The 28,000-nt window shown below is 37.2% G+C and overlaps 1 protein-coding gene across 1 annotated transcript; it reads right to left on the reverse strand.

Annotated features, from left to right (window-relative positions):
- Window positions 1-450: 450 nt before the first annotated feature.
- Window positions 451-27,993, reverse strand: gpd2 (glycerol-3-phosphate dehydrogenase 2 (mitochondrial)). Its single transcript, XM_084425009.1, has 17 exons — window positions 27,869-27,993; window positions 26,656-26,760; window positions 23,383-23,551; window positions 22,886-23,010; window positions 21,870-21,967; window positions 20,963-21,126; window positions 17,025-17,189; window positions 16,286-16,430; window positions 15,977-16,170; window positions 11,592-11,726; window positions 10,709-10,884; window positions 10,079-10,210; window positions 8,192-8,350; window positions 5,224-5,336; window positions 4,895-4,973; window positions 4,004-4,102; window positions 451-1,582 (listed from the first exon to the last, which is right to left on the reverse strand). The coding sequence occupies exons 2-17, from the start codon at window positions 26,752-26,754 to the stop codon at window positions 1,457-1,459; spliced, it is 2,178 nt and encodes a 725-aa protein (XP_084281135.1). The 5' UTR covers window positions 26,755-26,760; window positions 27,869-27,993; the 3' UTR covers window positions 451-1,456.
- Window positions 27,994-28,000: the final 7 nt, after the last annotated feature.

A 28,000-nucleotide genomic window follows, 5' to 3' on the forward strand; every position in this document is an offset into this window, starting at 1 on the left:
TAAAGCATCCAAGTTCTTTTAAAAGCAGTTTCCACCTGATGTCTGAACATAATCTAAATATAAACCACAAAAATACATAGTCAAGTAAAAGAGTGCGCTCTATTAGTGTGTCAGACTGTGCGTTTCGACATGCGAAGTTCATTAAGTGTCTTTTTAAGGGATAGTCATCGGTCCTCCTTTACTCACCTTTATATCGTTTCTTTCTTCTGTGGAACATGAAAGAAGATATTTTGAGAAACATTTCAGTGTTTCTTGTCCATACAATGGAAGTCATTGGGAATTAAAACTATTTGGTTACCAACATTCTTTAAAATATCTTCTTTTATGTTCCGCAGAAGAAAGAAAGTCATACAGTACAGGTTTGGAACAACGTGAGAGTGAGTAAAATGACAGAATGGTCATATTGGGTGAATTATCCCTTTTAGAAAAGAAAGAAAGGCACATTAAGTACATTCCCTGTTATCCTCTACATCAAGTTTACAGTTAAACGATTAATGGATTAGTACTGCATAACCAATTACTTTTACAGGCAAGGTTTTATAAGAAGCATTCTGAAGTGGAGCTTCAACCGTTCATGAATTTAAATAAGGGATAAAACGTTCAACATTCAAACAAGTGCTATTACATTTCATTATAATCTGTAAAAACCCTCTTGTTGAACCAGAGCCAATGCAAAGTCTCAAAACACTGTACAAACCTCAGTTAAGACTAATTAAAATAACTGATCTGTATACAGTAACACAATTTGTAATACAATAACATTGTAATACAGTAATGTAAGAAAGTAACACAATAACATTGCACACAATAACGTAAGAAATTAACACAATAACATTACATTGCATCATTATTTAAAATTTATGAAAAAGGAAATGATAGAAGTTGAATCATTTTTCCCACCAGAATATTACAAATGACTTGAAATGAGTGAAATAAAACAACAATAAAAAGTGTGCAGTGTAAAACAGCAAAATTCATATAGTGCATCATTTACCTCAGAAGACACCCGGAGCCCTTGAATCTCACTGTGTTCAGTAGCAAATAATCTGCATGAATAAAATGGCACAACAGAAAGCTAACAGGATAAAGCTGCTCAGAGAAACATTAAAAAGACAATCATGCTTTCCAGTTCAAACAACATGGCACTGCATGCATTAGATAAAAAATATATACTCTCAAATACACTTTGAAATATTTTTAAAGAATATATTCCGCTCTAATAATATATTTTTTCATTCGAATACATTTAAATAAGCATGCTAAAACAAAAGCTTTACAAGATTTTTTTAAAAACGAGTGTAGTCGAAGGCAGCCAGACGGTAGGGTGAGTTAAAGACTAGAGAGGATGTGCTTGTGATCTGACCGGAGTGGGCACAGCGGTCAGAGCTTTTTGGTGTTTATCCAACTTTATGGTGGGAGCTGTTGTCTGGTGGATCTTTTGGTGTGTAGTTGGGATTCAAAATCCGCCTCCACTGCGGTCGACCGTGACAGGTCCTCTCAGATCCAGCCCCTCCTCCACCGTCTTCATCAGGATAGCCAGACGACTGTCAGAGATTTGGCCTCTCTGGACCGCACTCATGAGCTGAACCAATCAGAGAGCAAAAAGAGAGGTATAATCAAACAGGTGATGGTAGACAGAGACATTTTTTAAAAAGATTTAGGCTAGGGCTGCACGATTAATCGCAATAAAACCGCACGCGATTTGGCAAAGGCTGCGATTATTTTATGTGCAGCTTGTCAGTGGAGTGCGGCTGATTGGTAGTAAATACTGCCCCATTTGAACGCCAGAGAAGAGGCACAATTTATGATACCATTACTGATTTTAAATACACCTCCCCTGAAAATTTAGGGATCTCTTTTTTATGATTTTGAAAGAGCTCTTTAACATTCACCACAACGATCCAATCAGTTTTTCCAACATTTTTTTCATGTTTGAGAAGCCGTTTCATGAAAGACTATTGCAACTTCCGTTTCATGGCGACTTATGCTACATAATATTTTGCATTTATATACTACAATTTAAAATATTCTGTTGTAATATATTTTAAAATGTAATTTATTCCTGTGATGGCAAAGCTGAATTTTCAGCATCAATACTCCAGTCTTCAGTGTCACATGATCCTTCAGAAATCATTCAAATATGTTGATTAGCTGCTCAAGAAACCTCTCAAGAAAACTTTCAATGCTGAAAACAGTTGTGCTGCATTAGAAAAATAGTAATATTCTTTCACCTTTTTAACTATAAATCAATGTCTACTGTTTTACAAGCGATCACACATTGTGACAAGTGACGTAGGTTGTGAAGTCATGACAAATCGGGTCCTCCCTTGAAATCGGGCCTCTATCAACTATCAGTTAATGATTATACTAAGTACATATGAACAAAATTAATGTATAGCTTACTGTATAGTGCATAATTAAACAAATTGAACTTGATAAAATGTTAATTATCAACAATAAAAACAATAGCCTATTAAGTGAATAATTCAACATCATTACATTCTTTTTATAACAAATATTTGGACATTTAACACACTTAATTTAACATTAATTCCATTAAATATGATTGTGAATACATGTAGGTTAAGTGCAAATGTGTGTATAAACTAAGCTATCAGGCTAATAATCAGGTATCTGTATGCTATGCTGGTACATAAGCTAACTAATACAGACATTAATTGTCATTACAACGTAGTTCAAACAGCATTTATCATAACATGATTCTGTAGGAATTGTATTCAGGCGTAATTTAAGCTTGGGGTCCTAACAGAGACCTGGGCTGCGTTCAGCCCCGACAAAAAGTTGCAAAATGTTTATTTAAACGGAAACGGTGGTGTGTTGAACACACTGTTCTGATGACGCAAGAGTTGCAACTATGGCAGCCGAGAAGGCCATTCTTTGTGTTCCTTTTTGAAGAAAAACCATATTATTTTTATTGTGAATATTAGGCTTATCATTATTGGTGATCACTGTTGACATGCTATATTTTTACTATAAAACTCTTACGACAAACATGTCTTCTAATATCTTCAATTGTTGCTTATACCGAGCTGCAGCGGACACATTTGTAAACGACTTTACTTGGACCCACTGTGCGAGCTGTCTCTTTAATACCGCGTGGTTTATATACATGTTGCTTCTGAATGGGCTGACGTTTTTGACACACCCACCAAACAAGAGAAAACGTGTCTCCGACCCCGTTGCACACCGTTTCCAGGAAACATGTCGTTCAACACGGAAACCATAGCAAAACGTTGCACACCGGTTTGAGCTTGAATGTGCCCCTGATTTCGAAGGGAGGACCTGATCTGCCACCACACCAGACCTCTGTGCTTCAGTGTAACTTCTCGCCAACATCCCCCGTATGATCACTCATATGGACAGTAGACCAGAAGCATATTAGTATTTTTCTTACACACACCTATCGTTTCGCTTCAGAAGACACTGATTCATCCACTGGGGTCATATTGATTACAGTCACGATCGATCTGTGTGGTTTTGTAAGCATCAAATGAGCAGCACCCATTCACTTACATTAAATGGATGGAATATACATCGGGGATGGCATGAGGGCCAGTGAGCGATGAGAGAATTTTCATTTTTAGGTCAACTATCCCTTTAAAGGTTACTGGTTTAAACCCCAGAAAGGGTGATTATTACTTTTAACACCTTTCTACCTGAACCATATATATTAAACTAGTTGATGTTTCATTATAGTAAAAAGTACAGAATGGTGCTACTCATTATTAATTAACTGAAACTCTAGAGACTCCAGATCAACTTCATACTCATTCTGATGAAGGTACGACATTTCAGAGCTAGTAATCACGGTGAACCCGTTGGCTTCTGACAAAACATGGATGTACAGACATGAAGATAACAAGCACTTTTATTTTGGAGGATTTCACACCTACAACTACCAATCCTGCCTGAAAACCAGGGCGACACCAAGACAACCTGTAGTCTATAAATAGCTATTATTACGGCTTCTAAGGGTTCGTACCTGTAAGAACTCGTCCAGTTCCACTTGTCCGTTTTTGTTGAGGTCCACCTCGTTGAGGATCTCGTGGAGGGCGTTCTCATCAATCTGAATGTTGAGTTTCTAAAAGAACACAAATCAGTGATAGAACCAGTATCTAAGAGACTTCAGAGTCAGGCTAAACGACAATGAGAGCTGAGAGAATGAAGGCTAGTAAGAAATTTAAAATCTTATTCTTTGGAGATAAACACGTGCTTCATTTCTCCAGCAGCATTCCTGTGAAACAGTTGCTCTCCGTTCTACCCACCACTCATAGTAAAAAAATAAAAAAGATTTTTGCACAAGTGGAAAATGCATTAATAGGTCATCTAGTAGTTTAAATGCATTTGTGGTCCTGTGATAATCCAAAAGAAATACACTAGATTTTAGAATCACTAATATTTATAATGTTTTTGAAAGAAGGCCCTTATGCTCACCAAGGCTCAAGTCAGGTTGTCTAACAGTAGTATTCATGTAAGAAATGCTACCTAGACATTGAATAAACTAATCGAATGTAAAATAGTGCATAGTCTTCCTTTGTATAAACCCTTATTAAAGCTACTAAAGTTATTCAGTCAAGAGCAGCGAGTGATTTTCTCTTGATCTTTGTTGTTTGAATTAACTGTTTACTTTCACTTAAGCCTGCACTTGGCCTACCGTGTTTAACTAAATGGACGTTAGCCAATCGTGTAAGAGGTATCCTATCAAAAACTGTTCACAGAAAGGTTCTGTGAACAGTTATATACAGTATATATACAGTATATATATATATATATATATAAAAAGCTAGATGTAGAATATGGTTATTAAAAAGTAATGCCTGCTTAAAACTAACACTTTTTTAAATATTATAATTACATTTAGATTATAACTCACCTCTAGCACTTGCTGGACATCCAGTGTTGTGATAAAGCCTTTACTCTCCTTATCAAATTTGTAAAAGCGCTTCTTATACCTGTTATTCATAATAATCACAATATTAGGAGAGTGGGAGATGTAGGCTTTTGTATACACTTAACACACACACACACACACACACACACACACACACACACACACACACACACACACACACACACACACACACACACACACACACACACACACACACACACACACACACACACACACACACACACACACACACACACACACACACACACACACACACACACACACACACACACACACACACACACACACACCTTGCCACTTCTTGGGCATTAAGTGAGATCTCTGAAGTCTTGCTGAGCTGCTCAGAGCGAGCTTTATAACCCATCTCCAGGTGCAGGAACTTCTGCGCTGCCTCCAGTTCTTCCTATAGACACACAAAACACACAGTGCATAACTTTCCAAACGATCAAATGGATAAAATAGATTTTTAATACATTATTTATTTCCCCTGATTATTTCAGTCTGATCGTAACAGTTTGAGCGGCACATGTTGTCACGGGTGGCTGACTGTACAAAACGCACAAAGACAAAGGAGATGGTAACAGGCAAGGTAAACTCAGGAAACAGAATTACACAACCATGTAAATACTGACAAGACAGGACAAAGAACTGAATATATATATATATATATATATATATATATATATATACATATATATATATATTCACACACAGACTAAGGGTACATTTACACAGCGATATGCTTAAAACTGAGAAGTTTTTCCTTTGAGTTTTTTGCTTACAGACATTGTCAAAACGATCCCCTTTCACACGGATCCACGAAAACAACTAAAAATGCTGTATTCTGCTGCCAGGCCATGAGATGGCGATGAAACACTATAGACTGAACACGCAATACGCATGTGCATGACGTCATCGTCTTCAGAGATTCGCATTTTTGTTGTTTTCAAAAACTTGTACTTTGAAACCCAAGTTTGACGTTTTTTGGTGAAAACGGTGTTGTGTAAACAGCCCCTAAGTAAGGGAACTAATGAGATAATTAACGAACACCAGGTGAACAGAATGAAACTGACAAAGACTAGGAAACAAAGGCTGAATCCGAAATCGCCTCAAATAGGGCATTACTTAAGGGGACAGCCATTTGTAGTGGTGTCTGAAACCATAGTGGACATTTATTGAGTGCACTTATTCAATCCCACATTGCACTACAATAACGAGTGTACAACTGATGTATGCTCAATGGCTGTCCGCTCACTCATTTTCATTTACTCCTTCAAGTGAACAGAATTAGTGGACTAACGTAGTGAATAGTGAATGAGGGTTCCTAGTCAGAAGAAAACAGAACATATTCCTGACACATCAGCGCAGATTATTTTGTGAACATGTTATAGAATGCATGCTTTGCAAATAGACTGTAATAGAGGGACGGAGAAGTTCAAAACTATATAGACCATTTAGGAGTAGACTTCACAGTTATGTGACTGCAGTTGTGTGTGCAATTACATTGCACTATGGAGGAGGAAAAATAATGGCAGCAAGTGGAGGAAAATGGGTGAGATCCACAGAATAAGGAAAAAAATCCGTCTTCTTGTGCCTTCAGATGTTAGAATCAAAATACACAAAAAAAAGATAGTCTTCATTTGTATGGAATACCATTTTTCAAAGATGCACTTTGAAGCTAAATGAAGATGTTTATAATTGCAAGCATTAACCGTACATCCTGGACTGATGAAACCTGTGATGAGTAGTTTAATATTAAAGCATGAATTTGATGTAAACTATAGATCTACATAATATTCACCTACTGTGTTCATAGTTCATAGAGGGCATAATGTATTCCAGCATAAAATATTTTAACCTATAACATTTTACATAGATTACATATAAACCAATAATATTTGTATTTTGCAAATCTAACTTTTTTCCTTGAAAATGCGAGTTAATATCTCGCAATTCTGACTTTATAACCCAATTCTGAGAAAAAAAAAGGTCAAAATTGCAGGATATAAACGTACAATTCTGTGCAAAACTCAGAATAATCAAGTTTATATCTCGCAATTTAGATTTTTATTCTCAGAATTGTGAGATATAAAATAAATAATTGGGAGAAAAAAGTCAGAAGTGTGAGATATAAACTCTTTTTTTATATTTATATAAAATTTTTATATTTTATTTATTATGTGGCGGAAACAAGCTTCTATAGACTGCTACTACTGAACTGTCACTTTCTGCCACCAGGTAGGCTCCGCCTACAAAACATGTAATCGCCGTTTACAAACACAGAAAGGGTCTATTTTTACCCAAAAGCGAACTCACAGTTCATGTCAAAGTGTTGTTTCTCATTTTATGTCTGAGGAAGGCATTTCAAGTCCTCAAGGTGCATCAATCAATCAATCAATAAAGGGTGGAATATGAAATTATTCATATAAAAGAAAATTGCTTTTTTTTTTAGATAAGATTGAGAATGTTTGAGGCAGTAAAAATGATTCAAATCCAGTCAAAATTCACACGTGTTTTATACAGCTGCACTGCAACATGAACGTTCCTGCAATGCACAGGCTGAAAATACTGCCTCGCATTTGCAGAGCTGTGATATACCTGCGCTGTTTCAAGGCTCCCAGCAGAGCATTGTGTCGGTGTCCGTTCATGTGCGTGATGGGTGTGGAGCACCTGCATTGTGAGCAGATCTGAGCGCTGAACTCATGGGAACTGAACAGTATGATCGGTGCTATTATTAGTGCTTCTGTTTATCAGACAGGAAACCCACGACCAACAGGCAAAAGCTTGAGTAACTCTATCACCTTCTTACAAACGCACTACACACACACTCCCGTGAGCACAGACGTAATAGCCATAGTCATCTAGAGGTGTTGTGCTGGGCGTTCATTTTACAATTGAATTGTGTTCTTTTCCTGCAGTGGAGACTCCTTGTTAGAAAGACTATTTAAGAGTCACACTAACAATAGCTGAGGTCTATTATTAACTGTTACCTAAATTAACCTGGCTGAGACCTTTAGCTTTCAGTCAGGAAAAAAAGTGCGTTCAGGGCGAGGGTAGCAGGTCTGTACAATCAATTTAGGAGATAAATTCCATACATACATCATTGCCAAAACAAAATTTCAGATGAATTTGAATTGTGATTAGAATTCATTTACGCTCTAAATGTGAATTTAAAGTGGATTCTGCTTAAAAAATCCACATAAAAAAGCATTGTGAGTCTGCATTCGAAAGAAATATACCATGTTATAAATTACATACTTTCTTTTTCTGCTCGGTCCACTGCAGTTCTTTGCCCATGATCTCAACGATACGTGGCAGAGCCTCGTCTGCAGCCTGTACGTTCAGAAAGCCCAGTCGTGTTCGACGAGCAATCACATCGATGGCTGTACATGCATACTCCTTTATAGCATACTGCACCTAAACCCAGACAGAAACATCACTTTCATTCTAATTTATCTGCCGTTTTTACAATCAAATTGAAGACTTTTAAGCACAAATTAAATGAATACCCATGTTCAATACACAACAAACACAAGGAATCTCAAAATCAATCTTGAATCTTAGATTCTAAGCAAATACAGAGATGTTTTATTCAATATATATACGTGTATAAATGTTTTTAAGTTGATTTATGGTCTAACATATAAACACAAATTAGAGATATATCCATATTGGATTTTGCTCATTCAATAATAATTTGTTTTTATTTCATCGGATGCTTGGTATGATTCTTTAGGGTCTTCGTGTAAAGTTTGTAACATACTTTGGTTAAAATTCCTCAATGGTTGTGTAAAACAACACCCCTTTTACCTCCTCAAAAACAGCTCTGTTCACAGTGACCCGTTTCAGTGCATGTGTCTTTAAATGATAATGAGCAACTCTCCTCCGTGGGGCGTGTCGATACAAGACACGGCATGGCAACCTGTGGAATGCACTCTGAGAATGCTCGAAGAGTCACGATTGCCATACCTATTAGGGATACGCAATATATCGGCGATCATATTGGTATAGGCCAATAGTAGCATTTAAAAATGACTGGCTGAAAAGGGAAGCTGATAATAATAATAATAATATCTGAGTTAATAATGTTCCAATATGGCAATATGATAATATGGGACAGTCTGTCAGTCATCGAGCAATGAGCAATATGACATCATATTGCTCGGAAAATCCAAACGGCTTGATTATTGAGAGTGAATGGATTTTTTTCATTGTATGGTGGTTGTGTCCGCACACTGCAAAGACACATTTATAAGCAAACACCATATAAAAGTGAATTTTGCATCCGATGACCCCTTTAAAAAAAGACAATAAACAGACTATTGTGCCGATAGTAGTAAAATGTATATATTGAAATTGATAAATAATGGTTGTTATTAGTCTTTTCTTTGGCCCACAGTAGTTTACATTGAACTAAATGCCAGATACATGCCAGTTTATTGTGTAACGAAAATTTCGATAGTTTCCAGGAGTTTTCTGCATAATGCAGTGCTTTTAATTATAAACAAGCCCGAAATACATCGGGACTCTTATTTTGAAATATCAGTATGTTACTACTCCCAGCTGCTCATTCAAAAAGATGAGGGAGATTAAATATGCACTCTTACAACCATCTACAACATATGAATATATAAAGTAAACCTTTAAGTAAACATTGTCATAATTCATATGTAGATATGTACATTCAGAGTAGATCATAAGCGATTCCTTGGACTAAATGCAAACTGCTCTGAAACCACATATTTCATTAAAACATTACTTTTAATGATCACATGACCTCTTAAAATGGTAATTAAGACTTTTCTTGAAACTTCCAAGATATTTAAGACGTTTTATGACCTTAAATTTCAAACGGAATTTAAGACTTTTTAAGGACTTTTAACTTTAGCATTATTGGAAATAGTTTTAAAGACAATCAGACTTCTATGTATTTTTAGGTTGACTGCATAATCTGCTTTTTTAATATGTGGATTTTTCTTTAGATTAACTTAAAATTGCATTTAAATCTTAACACGCAGATCCTCCTTACATAAAAACGTTTGTCTGAGAAAATGGCCAATGTCAACAGTTGCCAAGGTAGAATTGTTCAGCAAATGGTAAACCAGAAGTACATTTTTAAGTTAATTAGAGTATCAGAGTGCTTACCTCACTCTCTATGTAGGGAAATTCAGACACAAGGCGTTTCCCCAGAATGGGCCATCTCTTGCCTGTCACGTGGGCCATCTTAGCTACTTCAAACGCTCTTCCTCCGTAGGTGGCTGCCAAGTGCTGGGCAACCTGTGAGTTTAGAAAATAAAAAATGTTAATCCTTAGGGCTTTATTAACTGTAACCACTTGTAACTGCTGGTGGTAAGTTACTTTACAGGAAACCCACTGTAACCATGGCTAGTCTAAAAATATAAACATGTTCACTCCGGCTGTAGAGATGTTTTCTTCATAGTTCTTTAACTAGCTTATGAACTCCTATGCTTCGTTAAGCATTCTGACAAATAAACACGACCCCGTTTACATCGATTCGAACTCTTCTTTTATATCTCTCACCAAAGGTCAAGTGCTGTCAAAAATATCTGCATGCTGACCTTTTTAAATATGCTGGCAAAACAACATCCATGGTAGCGCTACGGCTCCATCAAGCTCTCGCGCTTCCAAACAAGGGTTTGCCAGACTTTCTCTTCCCCACAGAATCATGGGGGACTGAAGCGTTATAGAGCAGTTGAACCTGCTCCAAAGAGCTCTGACTGGCAGAATGCTAAGCAGTTAGGCTTCAAAACCCACCTCGTTTTCCAAGCCGTAGTCTTGAACCAAGCGAATGTACAGGGTGGGGGTCCAGTCCTTCCCACCCTCCAGCATCAGACCGACCGTCCTGCTGGGCCCGGCTGAGAGGTTATGAGCCTTTATGGCCGCATCAAGTGTCTCCTCAGCCATGGAACGATAGGTTGTCCACTTCCCACCTACAGGAGACAGAGTGCTATTACGAAATCTTTATACGACCTCAGTGGAACCCTTGTCAATAATTGCCCGATTCCTTTTTTTAAACTTATTTTGTTTTATTATAATTTTTACATTAAAAAAGAGTGTTTAATGATCAGAACATACACTACTGTTCAAAAGTTTAGGGTCAGTAGGATTATTCAAAACTGAAAGCAAAGAATTTTATATTGTTACAAAAAAAAACTTTGCTATTCATCCTGAAAAAAAGTACCTTGGTTTCCACAAAAAATATTATTATGCAACTGTTTTCAACATTGATAATAATAAGAAATGTTTCTTGAGCACCAAAATCAGCATATTAGGATGATTTCTGAAGGATCATGTGACACTGAAGAGTAATGATGCTGAAAATTTAGAATAAATTATGTAAATGAATAAATTACATGTTAAAATATAGTCAAATTCAAAAGAGTTATTTTAAATTGTAATAATATTTCACAATATTACTGTTTTTACTGTATTTTTACAAAAAATAAATGCAGCCTTGGTGAACATAAGAGACTTCTTTTAAAACCTGTAGTGTATTTAAATTGTACTGTACTTTAGGAGCCATTCATACATCAATAATTTCAAACTTTTTCACACTGTACAAATCCAATTAAACCATTCTAAGGAAGAAAATATTTCTAAGAAAATGGAGACCATGGCAGAAATTATTGGCACTGACCAGCAATGGTGACGAGTCCGCTGTCGCTGATGTTGACGATGTGGTTACGACAGATGGACTGTGTGTCTTTGGAGTTGGGGTCGGTGACCAGCGGACGAATGCCACTCCAGGCCGCCAGGACATCCCCTCGACGCACTGAGAACCAAAGAAACCAGAAACGCTGACAATCTCTGACAGCTGAAGTGTGTGTGCCGTGCATCTGATTGACAGGGCTACAATAGGCTACGCTATTGTGTGTCATACATGAAAATGACAGTGATGTCTGCAATAAAAGCTATTTTGTCTGATAAATGACCACAGGGGAACATGGAAAGCGAGATTGTCCGTAAAAACTTGAATTGCTTTGTGACTTTGTTAAACCAACAAACCATTACTAGGACATCATGTATGAGTCCGGAGTCAATTTCCCTATTGTGGTGACATCCCAAGCATTAATTATTAAGAGGGAGTTGTGTATCGATCTGCGGTACACCTGCCACTGTAATATGCAGGTTGATATTTCTGAATGGGGGAAAAACATAGACAGCACTCTCATTATCAAAGGGCATCTCTGAAACATTTATGACAAGGCTAGGGAGCTCAGCAGACAGCAGACTTGGGAGACCAATAACACACACACACACACACACACACACACACCTTGAGTCTAAATGAACCTCAGCAATAGACCGCTGGGCTGTCGAATGCATTCAAGTAATCTAATTCTCAAGGGGAGAATTCAGTCCATTTCCAAGCTGTGGAATGCACTCGGAGAGTTCTCGAAGAGTCACGATCGCCATACCTATTAGGGAGACGCAATATATCGCCAATCATATTGGTATAGGCCAATATTAGCATTTTTAAATTACTGGCTGAAAAGGGAAGCTGGTAATAATAATATCTGAGTTAATAATATTCCAACAGCAAATTTGTCTGTAAACACTAAAGACCCCAAAAATGAAAATTCTGTCATTACTCACTCACCCTCATGTCGTTCCAAACCTGTAAGGCTTTCGTTCATCTTCGAAACACACATTTTTTTGATGAAATCTGAGAGCTTTCTGTCCCTCAAACATGCTTGAGCTTCCGTTTACCACAACTGATGTGTGAGTTGATAAAAAAAGCCTAAATTCAATCTATTCAGAAAATCTGGAGTAAACCCGACCGCTTGATACACATGGATTAGTTTTACGATCTTTTCACAAAATTTTTGAAGCGTCAAAGTGGTAGTTGCGTAGCTGTCAATGGAGGGACAGAAAGTTTGCAGATCGTATGGGTTTAGAACGACATGAGGGTGAGTAATTAATGACAGATTTTTCATTTTTGGGCAACAACTGTAGAGTTCACTCTGTACATTTGTTCAAGAATAATCTTGTGTTTTATCTTTCTAGGGTGTTTTTTCCTCACCACACGTTTACTGGTTGTATGATAATTTTTTCTGTAAAGCTACTTTGAATGACATTTTTTTAGTAAAACTTCCATGCAATAGAAAATAAATTTGGATCATCATATTTGGAGTGTTTGATGCATATTTGGTTAGTTTCGATTCAATTTTTCACTTTTCTAGATTTAAAAACTTTATAGATTTATATCTGCCATCTAAAACATAAAACAATTATTGGTAATCGGCTAGAAATATGGGTGCCTTCCTACACTGTAAAAAGTGAACAGTTGGAGCAACTTAAAAAAATTAAGTTTTCTCAACTTAAATTATCACGTTTTTCACGATAAAACGTGATAATTTAAGTTGAGAAAACTTAATTTCTTTAGGTGTTACCAATTGAAGTAATTTTTTTAAGTTGATCCAACTGTTCACTTTTTACAATGTATACGTTTACCCTCCTTTACATTGATAATTTAATCACTCAACTGTTTAAAGAAATTTTTTAATGAGAATATATTGATATATTGGATTTTTTAATATCTATTTTATTTTTACTTAAAATGTCTGCAATCATCCCTCTCTTTCTCTCTCTCTCTCTCTCTCTCTCTCAGACAATACCTCTACTTGAGGGACAAACAACATCTTGCCGCAACACTGTCAGTGTGACAAATATCCCACAGTCAAAACCCTTTAGCTGCCTTCAGTAGAGCAGTTCAGTCCAGCCTCAACCCTGCATCCAGAGGCAAGGTCTCTGTGTCACTCCTCCATCGCTCAATCCATCCTCATTCTCCATGATCTGCTTTATTCACACTTTCAAACAACCCTCCCAGGTCAACAGAGTCGCCAGGTCACTCATTCTTGCCCGGAACAAAGCAGAAGAAACCCTTCCACGCGGCAGCCGTCACGTTGTGCTTTTTGAGTATGCATTCTGTTCAAAACAGACAGCCAGATGACTTTCTACAGTAGCTGAAAGACAGCAGCGCTGAATGAGATAACGAGGCTCAACAAACTCCCAACAATCAGAGAAAAGAGGAAGCATTTTTTGCGAAGGGAAAATTAGTTATGAAGCTAATCAATCAAGCAATCAAGCCCGCATCCACGGCGCTTTGAACAATTAGAGGGCTGCGCTCAAAAATCAATACCTCTGCTTTCAGAGGGAGACGCTTGGAGTAGTTATCAGTCCCAACTGGTTACTCGACTCAACACAACCAATGCAAGCCTACCTGTCTATTCATTTACATGCAAGCAGAAATGAAAGTCTCTGCGAGGCTTCTACATTTGGCTCCTCAGATTTTTGAGTCAAGTGGATTTTTTCAAGCAACTAAGAAAATAGTTATTTGCATCTTTCTTTATTAAGTTGCTCTATTGAGAAAATGTTTGTCTAAAACACTGTGGCAGAAATATTTCATTCATACACTACCGTTCAAAAGTTTGAGGTCAGTGCAATTTTTTTTAAAGCAATCAATACTTTTAGTCAGCAAGGACTATTTGCTTTTAACTTTTACGTTGTAAATAAATGCTGTTCTTATGAACTTTCTATTCATCAAAGAATCAGTTTTCACATAAACATAAGGCAGCACAATCATTTTCATTTTCATTTTCAATAATAATAATAAGAAATGTTTCATGAGCAAAAAATCAGCATATTAGAATGATATCTGAAGGGTCAAGTGACACTGAAGACTAATGGATGATGAAAATTCAGCTTTGGCATCACAGGAAAAAATGACATTTTAAAAATATATTCAAATATAAAAGTTATTTTAAAATAATATTCCACGATATAACGGCTTTTACTGTGTTTTTTGATGCAGTCTTCCAAGAAAAAAAAAAAAAATCAGACAAAACCCAATCTTTTGAATGATAGTGCATGTAAAAATTTGGTCAGTTCAATTGAGTCACACCTTCTGCAGACTGTTTGCTTTGAAAAAAATTATAATTATCTAATCATGTTGCTCAATCCTCAAAGCTCTTTTCCATACAAAAATCTGACAGCATTTCCTGTTGCCTTTCCATAGTATTTTTTTTCCATACTATGGAAGTCAATGGGGTCCAACATGTTTGGTTACCCATATTCTTCAAAATATCTTCTTTTGTGTTCAACAGAACAAAGAAATTCATACAGGTTTGGAACAAACTTGAGGGTGAGAAAATTATGACAGAATTTTCCTTTTTGGGTGAATTATGCCACCTCTAAAAAGACTGAAAAGTCACAACAGAGTCTGAGAAAACAGACCTTTTACAAGAATAGGTTTAAATTAATTTCATCATTAAGGCATTTCTTTTCCACAAAAGTACTAAAATAATGACTACTATTGCATTTTTAAGGCACTCCAGGAAAATAAGGTAAAACATGTACCTAATAGACATCATACTTCCCCAATTGATTGATTAAATTAAGAACTGCAAACATGTTTGAATTCCAGGTTTGAGACATCAAATGAGACATTATAAGTAATTAAATATGCACTCATTTGCATACATTTCCAGTACAAAAATCTGAGCATTGGATAAAGCCAGTTTCTAAAATCTTGTGTCATTTTTTTGACATATTAGAGTCAACGGTTTTACACGGGGGATTTTGGATATCTCTTATATCACTAAATCTGCAAATGCTCTTAAAAATAAATGTTTACCATGTTTTTAAAATCAGTCAAATGATATATGAACAAACTTCAAAACTTCAGAATATAGATAGGAATAAAACTGTAAAGTTTGGTGTATGTAAGTGCTTGAGACTCGTTTTGAGAAACGGCCTGTAAAGATATGTATTGTAGTTGAAATCTACTGACACAAATAGATAAAAAACACTGTTTTCTTTCTACTAGTCTGAAACAACAGTATGAAAAGCCAAATAGCCCAAAATCCCCAAACTGACCAGTGCATGAAAAACAAGTGTTTTGCCTGTAGTGTCTTCCATTAAAAAGATTGTGAGTTTTCCTTTTGCTCTAGGTATAGCATTGTCAGCATGTCACGTTTTGAAGACCATTCAAAAGAAAAGGCACAGGCAGGGTTATATTACCTTCTACATCAGGGCTGAGGTAATTGCGGACTTCGTTCAGGATAAAGTTGATGTCATCCTCCATAGGGATGGGATGGGCTGTGACTTCAGTGGGCGTGTCTGTCGTGCCGGCGATAGTCATCTTCTCCCAGGGCAGGAAGAATATGACACGGCCATCACTGGTGGCGGGGTCTAGCAGCCCCATGTTGTCTGGGCTGTAATCGGGAGGAGGATACAGACGTACGTCATCTCTCTCTGCACTGTCAACACCATTTAAAATACACTGGAGGAAAAAGAGGTCGAATAAGTGTGAAGGATTCAGCGAGGTACCTGTAGTATCCAGGGATGACAATGTGCACTCCCGCACTAGGCTGGCAGATGTTGGGAGTTTTCTGGTTGTCCATTTTGCGCAGTGAGTCAGTGAAGGGGCCGGTAGCGTTGATGACACATTTGGCACGAACGTCAAACTCCTGCCCTGTAAACGGCAGAGTGAGGTGTTACTCTGAACTGTGCACAGCTGACCCGATCCCCAGGGGTCATTTGCTAAGAATGGAAGACGAATCTCTTGATAAAATGAGCATAAAATTAAAAAGGGTCACTGAAAGGTGATGAGTTAGTGCTGGTTTGTGGGAAAATTCATCTTTAAAAGAAAGCAAAGATTCAAGAGACAACCTGTATGTAGACTTTACATCAAGATTATTTAAATTGGTCATGTGTTAAGGTGCGGTCACATTTACCATTTTTTGGCAACTTTTTATGGCATCATCCAGTCATTTCAATAGGAATCCACTCGATCTGAAATTTCGTGTGAGGGCGAAATACTTGCCCACGCAGATTTCGCAACGGGTTCAAGTTGGTCACGTCGACCAATAGAAAGCTGCTTGGTTTGAGTGTGACTTCAGAAGTGACTTCTGTTTGAGCTTTGAGCTTCATAAATCTCGACATCATTGACAATAGACTATGTACCTTCTTTGCAAAATTTCGCTAATGTGACCACACCTTTTTCTCTGAATGCAAGTTTCCTTGCACTAAAATAGATAATTTAGCCCTCGTTCTGGGCGAATCTCACCTGTGATCATGTCTCGGCAGCGGGCTCCACAAACTTTCTCTTGGCCTGTTTGTGGATCTGGTTTCTTTAGCAGATGAACCACCTCTGTGTAGTTAGCAATAGCAGCACCATGACGGGCCGCTGAAAGAGCGATGGCCAGGTTCATACGGGCGTCGTTGTGCTGTCCTGAAAAGAGCCGGACAGTACTTAAACTTAATTCGAATAACACTAAGTATTAATACTATTCCTAAAACTAAAAGGAAACTTAAAAAAAAAAATTTTTGGCAGTACATTTCCCCATATAACTAGAATCTCTAAAAATGTGTTAGTCAGATTTAGCTAACCTCTTAACTTTAGCACATTTTTGTAAAATTGCCCCAAAAACTATAGCCACACAATATATACTTCTATTGTTTTTATATACAGCTAGTTAAAAATACTATAACCTAAAATTTACCCTAAAAGAGAACTTTCTGCATTTTTTTTATTTTTAGTTTATGTACTTTATTTACTGTTTTTACAAATTAGCACACCTCCAAAAGGAGGTTTTGTCAGATTTAGCAAATTTCTGGGTACAAATTTGTCCCCAAAATATGGTTAAGTAGGTACACAATGATTTACTGTACATGCCGAGGCCACTTAGTTAAAGGGATAGTTCACCAAAAAATGAAAGTTCTCTCATCATTTACTCAACCCTTAAGTTCCAAACCTTTATTAATTTCATTCTTGTGCTGAACACAAACAAAGATATTGTGAAGAATGTCTGTAACCAAGTTGATTGGCCCCATTGACTTCCATAGCTCTTTCCATACTATGTAGTCAATGAGGCCCATCAACTGTTTGGTTACCGATATTCTTTAAAAATATCTTCTTTAGTGTTCAGCAAAAGAAAAAGAAAAAATTCATACAGGTTTGGAACTACTTGAGGGTGAGTAAATGATGACAGAATGTTCATTTTTGGGTGAACTATCCCTTTAAGACTTTGCTTCATGACTGCAATGTTTGAAGTGGTGTGACGGTGTTCAATATTGTTATAGGGTCATTCGAGGCATTTAAACAATTTCAGACACATTTGAAACATGAATTACAGGAAACCTTGAAGCCAACGCGATATCACTCTATTACGGCAACTAAAGAGCTACTAGAATTAGAAAACGCCTCTTGTGTTCTCGATGCTAAAGAACCAGAGGGATAGGTAACCCACGTAAGCATGTCTAATGCTAACACATGCTCGGGGCAACTCCACCAGACAATAAAATAATAACACAGGCAGGAAGCCTGTTTAAAGGGCACACTTCTCAAAGAATAATGTGCAGTGAAGGAACCAGCATGCTTTGTTAGAGATCCCATGAACCTGCGCTCTGGGTTTGCGCTCACGGCTGTGCGCTCAAATCATGATGCAGGAAAAACATCCAAGTTGAGAAGGATAATGCGCACATAATGCATGTTGGAATATTGTTAATATCACGTAAGAGGGCGAATCGCAGCTCACATGGAAAGCTCTGTCCCGCAGCAGTAGATAGGAAACGCTTGGCTGAGCTTGAATGTTTATTAGAGTACAGCTCGCAGGTACGGCGAAAAGAGCAGGGCTTTTGTGCTGCGAGCGAAATTATAATGAAATAAAGAAAACGTGACATTACAAATGACTGAAAACGCAGATAAGGGAGTTTTAGCATCAGATTAGATTAATAAAAAAGACCTACAGAAAGAATGAATGACATATCATAGCGGAGGAAGGATGTGACAGGCGGCCGTGCACGCGGATGAGATAGCGAAAGAAAGAAAAGGGAGAGAGGACTCAAGGAGGATGAGGGACAGGAGCAGAAGAAGCGATGCGAGTAGGGGAAAAAGAGAGGGAGGAAGAGAAATAGAGGGAGGCAAATAGCGACAGGCAGGCTGCGATCTCCAGCGGAGAAGGTCAGATTCGGAAATGTCACGGCCGTGATTGTTCCAGATTGAATAATTGGAGAGAAAAGCCGGCTGACAACCCAGGGGAAGGAGGGATGGTGGGGAGGGAGTGGAGGAACGGACGTGGGGAGAAGAACGAATAAAACCTCTAAACTGTCATTACAATCGCTGGTTTTCGATTCTCCGCACACACACACACACATACGCAAATGAAGGGTCTTTTTAACGGCACGTAAACACGCGGCGGCAGGGAACAGAGCATCCAGACGTCTCTTCGCCTCTGTTTCTCACACAGATGGACGCGATGTGACAGATCGCTGCTCAGATAGCCGCCGCACTCCCCCAGAATATCAGCTGCCCGCGCACCCTGCGAGGGACCGTGTGTATCAGTGTGGGCCAAATGTAGTTTGACAGGAAGCACCGGAAGGCAGGGGTGGAGGGCGGGGCTTGCGCTGCTCCGGACGGGACCTTGAGTAAAGGGGACACATTCTGCACACCCAGACTAACCAGGAACATATGGAAGTTTTGCCTGGTGGCAGCCTCGGGCGCAGACGGGCCAACAGAGACACGGGCACAATGAGCCAGTGGCGGTTTTCCAGAGATTATGCAGGAATGTCACATGACAAATGAGCTCGCACTTATTGCCGCACACAACGACAAATGACAACAGTTATTACAAATAATGAATTGATCACTATGATCGCAACTTTTAATAACTGCTTTAACAGGCCTAAATGAAATGAATACATGTTAGCTAATTGCATGATTTGTATTATCTTAGAACTCTATGTAGACATTACTTGGACACAGTCAAATTGTAATGCAGAAACATGCATTTTCCGTAAGGCTGCTTTGAAACAATATGTATTGTGAAAAGGCTATGCAATTAAACACGAATTGAATTGGCTTACTAAAAGAAAAGAATCTCTGTCATTCTCCCTATCACATGCTTAGCAAAGGCAATAATCAGAAATGTTTTTATTGGTTTAAAGCGCAAAAAAAAAAGATTCCTCTCCTATTTCTCGCTGTCATAGGCTAGACCCTATTTAGCAGGGGCGTCTGCGCTCTGTTCCAGTGAAATCACAAAATGAAATGCAATCAATAAGCCACTGTTACTGATATGCAACTACTGGCAAACAAATGCGAATAATATATATATATTTATATATCTCAGGGTGTGAATCTATGGGTCGACAGCAATTCAATTCGAAACACAGCTCAATCCGATTTGATTGTTTAAAGGTCACATATGTAAATAATTAAAAGAGAAAAGCAATATCAACTAGAAGATTGAAATGTTTATGGAAGCAATGATACCAGTAAAACAGAACTTTTTATCTAACAGCAAGGTTTCCATGCAGGTGAAAGGTCCCCCCCACACATAAATGTGGCATTATGTGTTATTGTAGTATGTACACTACTATTCGAAAGTTTAGGGTTAGACAGATTTTTTTGAAAGAAATAATTACCTATATTCAGCAATGATGCATTACACTGATCAAAAGTGAAAGGAAAGACCCTTATACTGTTACAAAATATTTGCATTTCAAATAAATTAAAATATCAGTTTCCACAAAAATATTAAGCAGAACAACTGTTTTCAACACTGATTATAATAATAATGCTAAATGTTTCTTAAGTACCAAATCAGCATATTAGAATGATTACTGAAGGATCATGTGACACTGAAGACTGAAGATTTATAATAGATTCAAATAGAAAGAATTATTTTAATTGTAATAACATTTTCTGTATTTTGATCAAATAAATGCAGCCTTGGTGAGCATGAGACTTTCAAAAATATATATTTTTAAATCTTACCGACCCAAACTTTTGAACTATTTATAGAATTAAAATTAATTTTATTAATTACAATTTAAAAATACATATATAATAATTCCAGAAATCAATTCATTTTTAGCATTTTAAATTGTTTTTTGGCTAGCAGAGATTAGAAAGAAAAAGAAATTGTGCATAGTCACACCTCAGCTCTGAATATCATATTTTTAGATCACACTCAAGACTGAAATCTTAGATTCGTTCCTGCTCACCATCATAATAGACAATGGCTCCCACGAGTTTGTCTTTCTTCAGCATAGGGAAGAGCTCCAGTGCTTTGCTCTTGCTCAGGACATAGCTGCTCTTCAGACAGTGTGATCCGGCAACCACGTCGTACATTTTAATGCCGGCCCAGTAATACGGCAGCTGCCACCACCTGGTTAGAACATGTCCAGTAACAATGACACACTATTACTCTCTGTTTCGGTTGACAAACATGGCTGAGAAAAATGAATTCAGCAAATGCACTCACTGCATTTAAATATACAAACAAGGATTTTGTGAGTACTTCGCTGAAAAAAGAAAAGAAAAAGGGTTTGCTAGTCAAAATGGTTCACCTGTTTGCTGGTCTTAGAGGGGTAACCAGTTAAGGCTGGGTTTATTACTAATTAAATAGATATGGTTGAACATGGGCAGAATTGGATTTGTCCAAGTACCGCCAAGTCATATATAGCACCTTGTGACATTTGTTTTATGTTTAAAAAAAATCTGACAGGCAAATGATATAATCTTGAGGTTTCTCATTTCTGTGACCCTTTCACACTTTTCCGGCTGCTTTAAATATCAGAGCAAGACATAAATGCCACGAGTAATTAGTAATGATGATGGTAAGGACAGGAAGATCCTTTAAAAACCCAGAATGACAAGGGGCAGAGACTGAGGAGGCGAGAGGTTCAGCATTGATCCGCACAATTTCCGAACACCAACTGCTAAGGGTGACCGTATGAAAGGTTCGATGACATTTCTGTGAACTTATCAATGGATTTAAATACAAAAACTGTATTTTTTTGTCCAGTTTTTCTCTTTAACTTTTTGCCATCTAAGCCCCATACTGTATGTCCCTTCGTTTTTTTTCTCTGTCAATGAAGAGTGTTTTTATTGTCTGACTGGTTTTCTTACTTGTAAACAGGAAGCATTATGGGTAAAGGTGCAGACAGGTGAGGGGCGATGTCCAGCAGATTGGCACGTTCATGAAGAGCCTCTTTTACCATCATGTACTAAGATGGCAGAAATAAATCTGTTAATCAAAATGTCTGGGCCCAGAGAATTCATGTACACATATTTTCAGGGTATACTTGAGGTGTAAATGTATGTAATTTATGTTGTAGAATCAAAACGTCAAGATTTCTTCAATTCTTATTGATGTTAATTTAGTCATAATTTGAAGAAACCCTACTCTAAAAACCCATAGGAAATTTTCAAGTCGTTGAATTATCTTCATTTGGAGGCTTCTGACAACAAATGTCGATATATGCAATTAATATAAATATGATCTTATATTTCACTGTCATTTTACTTCCTTTTAAATACTTAATAATATTTTAAATCAATGATATTTTAGAATCATTGAGATACTATTATAGTTTTCATTAACATTTTAAATTAGAAGTTTAGGTCATTTTGTTGTATGTTTTTATTTTTCATTTTTTTACGTTTTATTTTTATTAAGTTTTAGTTATTTTAGTATATCAACTTAAACTAAATGAAAATAACAAATCCTGCCTAGGCAACTAGCTGAAATAAAATAAGTTTAAATTTGTGTATATTTTATTTACATTTTATATATTATTTTTTTTATCCTTTTGGTTTTAGCTTTGCTTAACTATAATAACCCTGCTTTAAATGTGCAGTTTTTAAATTTGGCCAATGACCGGCTTTGACTTGCAGTCATTTTGAGTTTAAAATCTGAGTGCTGTTATTTCCAATTATAATTTACACATATTGAAATAGTTGATGGTCAAGTTTTAGTTATTCATCCTCCGGACTGATGCCGCAGATCAGCAGCTTCCTACAAAATGTTTGTGCTTCTCTCTGTCTGTCTGATAGTTGCTCAAAATGTCACAGTGGTGGCGTAAGAAGCCTTGCAATCCTTCTTCTAAATATTAGGGGCAAATAGGGAAAAATGGGGCCTTCACCTGCTCATAATCTAGTTTCATGATGGCTTTCTGCAGATAGCGGACTCCTCCGTGAATGAGCTTGGTGCTTCTGCTGCTGGTGCCCGATGAAAAATCGCTCCGTTCTACCATGGCGGTCTTCAGATCTGGACGAGGGGGCACAAAGACAGGTAAGGAACAGATTAGACAATGCACTGGCATTTTAAGACCTTATGGTGCCAAATATTTAGACTGCAGCTGCTGTCATTTACATTTGGCTTTCTCCACTCTCTGTGAAATCACAACATGCTTATTTGCACCCAGGCACATTCTGTCTGGCCTCCAAAGCTAAGTACAACATCTAATGAGAATAAAGCATCCAATATAAATCATCACCTTACTTTTTTTTTTATTAACACTAAAAATGTGTATGGCTCCATTTATTAATGGACTGAAACTGACCTGCACAATAAGCACACTAATGCACCGTTAATATAAGTACAGTAATATTGCAAAACTTTGTCAAAAAAAGCACATACTTCGTGTGACAGCATCTAAGGCACATCCTGAGCCCGTGGCTCCGCCGCCCACCACCAAGATGTCAAACTCTGTGTTTCGTAGTGATGAAAGCTGTTCCTCTCTTGTCGGGAGAGCATCTTTAAACGGCACCTTTAGCTCACCCTGCGCCTCAACATATGCTAGCCGGGCCTGAACACATCCAGCAGGTACAAAACGAAAAAAGAATAATGTGATAATGTGCTCAAATGCATTACAAGCTGTTTAAACATATCCAGAATTGATAATCTATAAACTTTACTGTGCAAATGCATGTAAAATTGCAGTCTTTCACAATTGTAGATTGAAACCTTTCAATAATTACTTTTTTTCTAGACTGATCTTTAAAATAATAATAATTAGATGTAAATTAAACAAGTTTAATTAGATTCATTTAACAAGACAATTACACAGATGTCTATAAATGTACTAGTGAAACACTGAACATGCACTTTTCATAATAATCACATAGAGACAACATAAAATATATTTGATGAAACATTATGTTAGTCGCCATGCCAAGACAAAGGAATTAAGTGGGATGCATTATTGGTAATCTCAAATTAGTGTTGAGATCTAGTTCAGTTAGTTCAGTTCCCATCTAGGTTCCAGGTCTAGTTTTACTTTTTAAGAGAGTTAAAAGCATTCATGACATGGTTACTCATTATGGCAATTTGCACTGTGACCTTTCATATCATAAAAGACTGAGACAACATTATAATTGGATATTTTATCGTTAAGCTTGATATCAATTTAGGTATATTTAAACTCCCAAAATACAACTGCTTTTTTTTGATAAATCTCCTTATCAATAAAAGAAAATGGTAACACTTTAGTTTGGGGAACACATATTCACTACAACTTTGCCTCAATTAAGTTTAGGTAGGATTAAAGACTGTTTATTAGTACTTATAAAGCATACATTAATGCCTTATTCAGCATGATCATATTCTACATCCCCTAAATTTTAATTCTGTCATCATTTACTCCCCCTCAAGTTGTTCCAAACCAGTATGAATTTATTTCTTCTGCTCAACACAAAAGAAGATATTTTGAAGAATGTCAGAAACCAACAACAGTTGATGTGACCCATTGGCTACCATGGTATTTTTTCCCCCATACTGTGCAATTCAATGGGTCACATCAACTGTTTGGTTACCCATATTCTTCACATTATGTTCTTTTGTGTTCAGCAGAAGAAGAAAAAATATTAAACATTTTTATCAAAAATTATAATTTTTTAGTGAACTATCCCTTTAGGGGATGTAGAATATGATCATGCAGAATAAAGCATTAATGTGTGCTTTAAGTACTAATAAACAGCCAATACGCTAGTAATATGCATGCTAATAAGCAACTAGTTAATAGTGGGAATTGGTCCCCAAACTAAAGTTTTACTGAAAATCGGAAGTGTTTTTGTAAAGTCAAACAGAGAAACTGACTGTGAATGAACAGCTGCCAATCTATCAGTCACATGAAAGCCAAAAAAGTCTCAGACGTAAAATTCAAATACAGAAAAAACAAGGTGTCGAGAGCCATGATGAAACGTTTTATTCATTTTTTCCTTTAGCATTTGGCCTAAATGATTACATCAATCTGCCCCCAAAAGCCCGTAGGGTCCATTTGACTTGCAAATGACCAAATGAGCGCAGGCATTTGCAATTTAGACAGTAATAGCACGTAAAAACAAGATTCAGTAATTAGTGTCTATTTCCAAGGACAGACGTATTTAAAACATCCGCACACTATTAAGAGAGGCTGTCCTGCAATCAGGACAAGTGCATGACGGAAACACAGAATTTCATGCAAATACGCAATCGGCCACCGCAGAGTGATACTTCAGCAAGAGTGTAACAGTGCCCTTGCCATAGAGCAGACAAACACACACACACACACACGCTCAACAAATTAACATCACAATCCCAAAGATTAGCATCTGCCACATGCATGATTGCAAGCAATTTTTGAAAGAAGATTCGTTCTTTCTCTTTTGACTTTTGCTTACCCATTTAGGCTGCATTGAGATGACACGAGGGACAAATAAACATAAATAAATGGAGAAACATCAGAACAAAAGTTTGTGTCAGTGAAACGCTTAACATGGGATGCAGATGAGACGTGAAGAAGGTGATCTGATTGACTGCTAATAAAGTCGTTCATGTTGGTGACATCTGAGAAAAAAATCTCTGCAAATCATATCAGTGAATTGAAAATTGACAGTTAAGAAAAATATCTAACCTCAAGATCTTCAATAACTGTTTTTTTTTTTTTAAACCAAATGAATCGTGTAGTTACAATCTCCATGGCAACCACGTCCTTGAAAGTGCATAATTCTCTCGCTCCCTGGAGTTTCATTGGGATTGGAACAGTTGAGATGCAAGATAATGGACAAAATGGGTTTGGGAAGATTTAAATAAATGATGAGAGAGAAAATCAGGACTCCCATTGCTCTTCAAGAGTCTGTCTTTTTTTTCTTCATTTGTTTCAGAAAGCCTTGTTGATTATCTTAATCTACTTGACCTTCCGTTATTTGGTATAGCGTCTAAACAGACGAGACCCCTGGGGTTCTTACTAGTTTAAATACAGACAGAACATGGTGTGTGACACACTCCCTGATGGCGTGAATGGGGATCAGATTGTTCATGATTACATATTCAAGAGAGATCCTTTAAACAATGTGTGTATCACTGTTCAAGTGTAATCTCCCTTTAGCAAACAAAACCTGATTTTAATACGGTAGGGTTTGGAGTTTGGAGACCTAAGGGCCAAGGCAATACCTAAAGGTACAAATGAGATTTGTAAATGTATCTGGATGTGCTAGGTTTAATCTTAATAAGATGTGTCACACACACTCATGAAATCAGTTCCATGAGGTTGCTGACCACGTGAAAACATAAATAAGCCTTCATGAATTATAATAAGGGAATAGTTACACATAGATATAAAATGATACAAAATACAAGGCCTGAGCTGTACTGTTCTATGTGAGCCGATTAAGCTGTATCTTTAAGGTCGTGTAAACACACAGAGAGAGCATTCCTATGTCAGGACAAGACATGCTGCCGTACAGATGGGTGTGAACAGCTGTGCTCTGTGTATTCTGCACTATAACCTGTAGGAGTCACTGTATGGATGTGAAATGTGAAAACAAAATTCTTGGTATTTGTCAAAAGAATTGGCCAATTTAACTTTACATTCAGACAGAATAAGACAGACACAGAGCAACAACATCGGTGCCATTTACTGTAAATACATACCTGATTCTTCCTGTATTCAAAGAACTGTGATAGGGTGAAGGCTGTTGCTAAGGCTCCGCCCCCTATAAGGGTTCCTTTCACTGCCTTCCTGAAAGCCATTGATCCCTGAAACAGATTTAGAAGATTGATGAATAAATGCTTTTTAAAACATAATATCATTTTATTTGTCCAATATTGGGTCTACAGTATTTATCTGCCTCCTTTCTGGTTTCTTGAAATTAAACTAAAAAGAGCAATTCTCAAATATTTACATTTTAAATGTAATAGAAAATAGAGCGCAAATAAAACATAAACCTGCAATTCTGGTAATGAGGGGGCATATACATTATATAAGTTACGTTAGTCATATTGAGAAACTAAAAAGCACTGACTTCCCAGTCACATTCACTGACCTTGGTATGATATAAAACAAAACCCGTAACAGTTGCTCACAATCTCCCCGGTGTTTGTGTCAAACTCACAACTGTCAACTGTCCAAGTTCAGTTTGTGTAAATGACTACTGTATGAATCCTAGAACTGACAGGTTCTGGTGAAGGTCAAAGTAAACCTATAATATCTCGCCCTGATGCTCCGGGTAGGGATGCAAGTCATATCACTACATGATACTAGAGGAAGTGAATGAGTCATTTTTTACTACACTGTTTGAATTCACGCCTGTCCCGCATGGCCTGTTTATGGCTAACCACGAGCAAGGGAGAGAGAGGAGCCACAATGTCTGAGAGGGATCTTACAAGTTATTATTTCACCAGTTCGTATACGAGAATCAAATGAATATTTGAGTGTGAACATTTAGACTGATTCTGGCCAAATTCAGTATTATGTTCAATGTTTAAAACCCTTCATCAAAGCATTTTCATTTTATTAGAAACAACAAAACAGAACAACAGAACACATATCTTAAAGTCAGCAGTGATGAATACAGACTCGTGTAATCTATGCAGTCCATCACATGAACCTATACTGACATCGAGTCAAATCATCACCGATCGAATTAATTGCAAATACATAGTACGACAATCGATAACATAAAGCAAAACCTACAGCTATGAATTTTACTTATGATAAAGCATTGTGTAGGCTAATGCAAATGTTTCAAGAATACACACACTATGGGCTGGAGCAACAGTGGGTGGCTCGCATCCAAGAATAGACCAACGATCGACGTCAAATAATACAGCAAAAAGTATGGCGAGACCCCTGGTTTTTACTTACTGATTTTGGCGACGGTGATGATGATGATTTCTAAAAAGGAAAATCATGGACAGTGAAGGTATCAACTGTGATGTTACAATGTTTCTGATTCCGGAATCCAGGAAGTACAGTGACAGGAAGTATTTGACAGAC

The sequence above is a fragment of the Rutilus rutilus genome, assembly GCF_951802725.1.
Source record: "Rutilus rutilus genome assembly, chromosome: 12".
Taxonomy (NCBI): Eukaryota; Metazoa; Chordata; class Actinopteri; order Cypriniformes; family Leuciscidae; genus Rutilus; species Rutilus rutilus.

Coding starts and splice junctions, on each gene's coding strand:
- gpd2 (XM_084425009.1), bottom strand. CDS start 26,754: ATGGCTTTCAGGAAGGCAGTGAAAGGAACCCTTATAGGGGGCGGAGCC. Junction 16,431..17,024: donor CTGCCGAGACATGATCACAG/GTGAGATTCGCC, acceptor TGCCGTTTACAG/GGCAGGAGTTTGACGTTCGT. Junction 10,211..10,708: donor ACTACGGCTTGGAAAACGAG/GTGGGTTTTGAA, acceptor CTAAACTCACAG/GTTGCCCAGCACTTGGCAGC.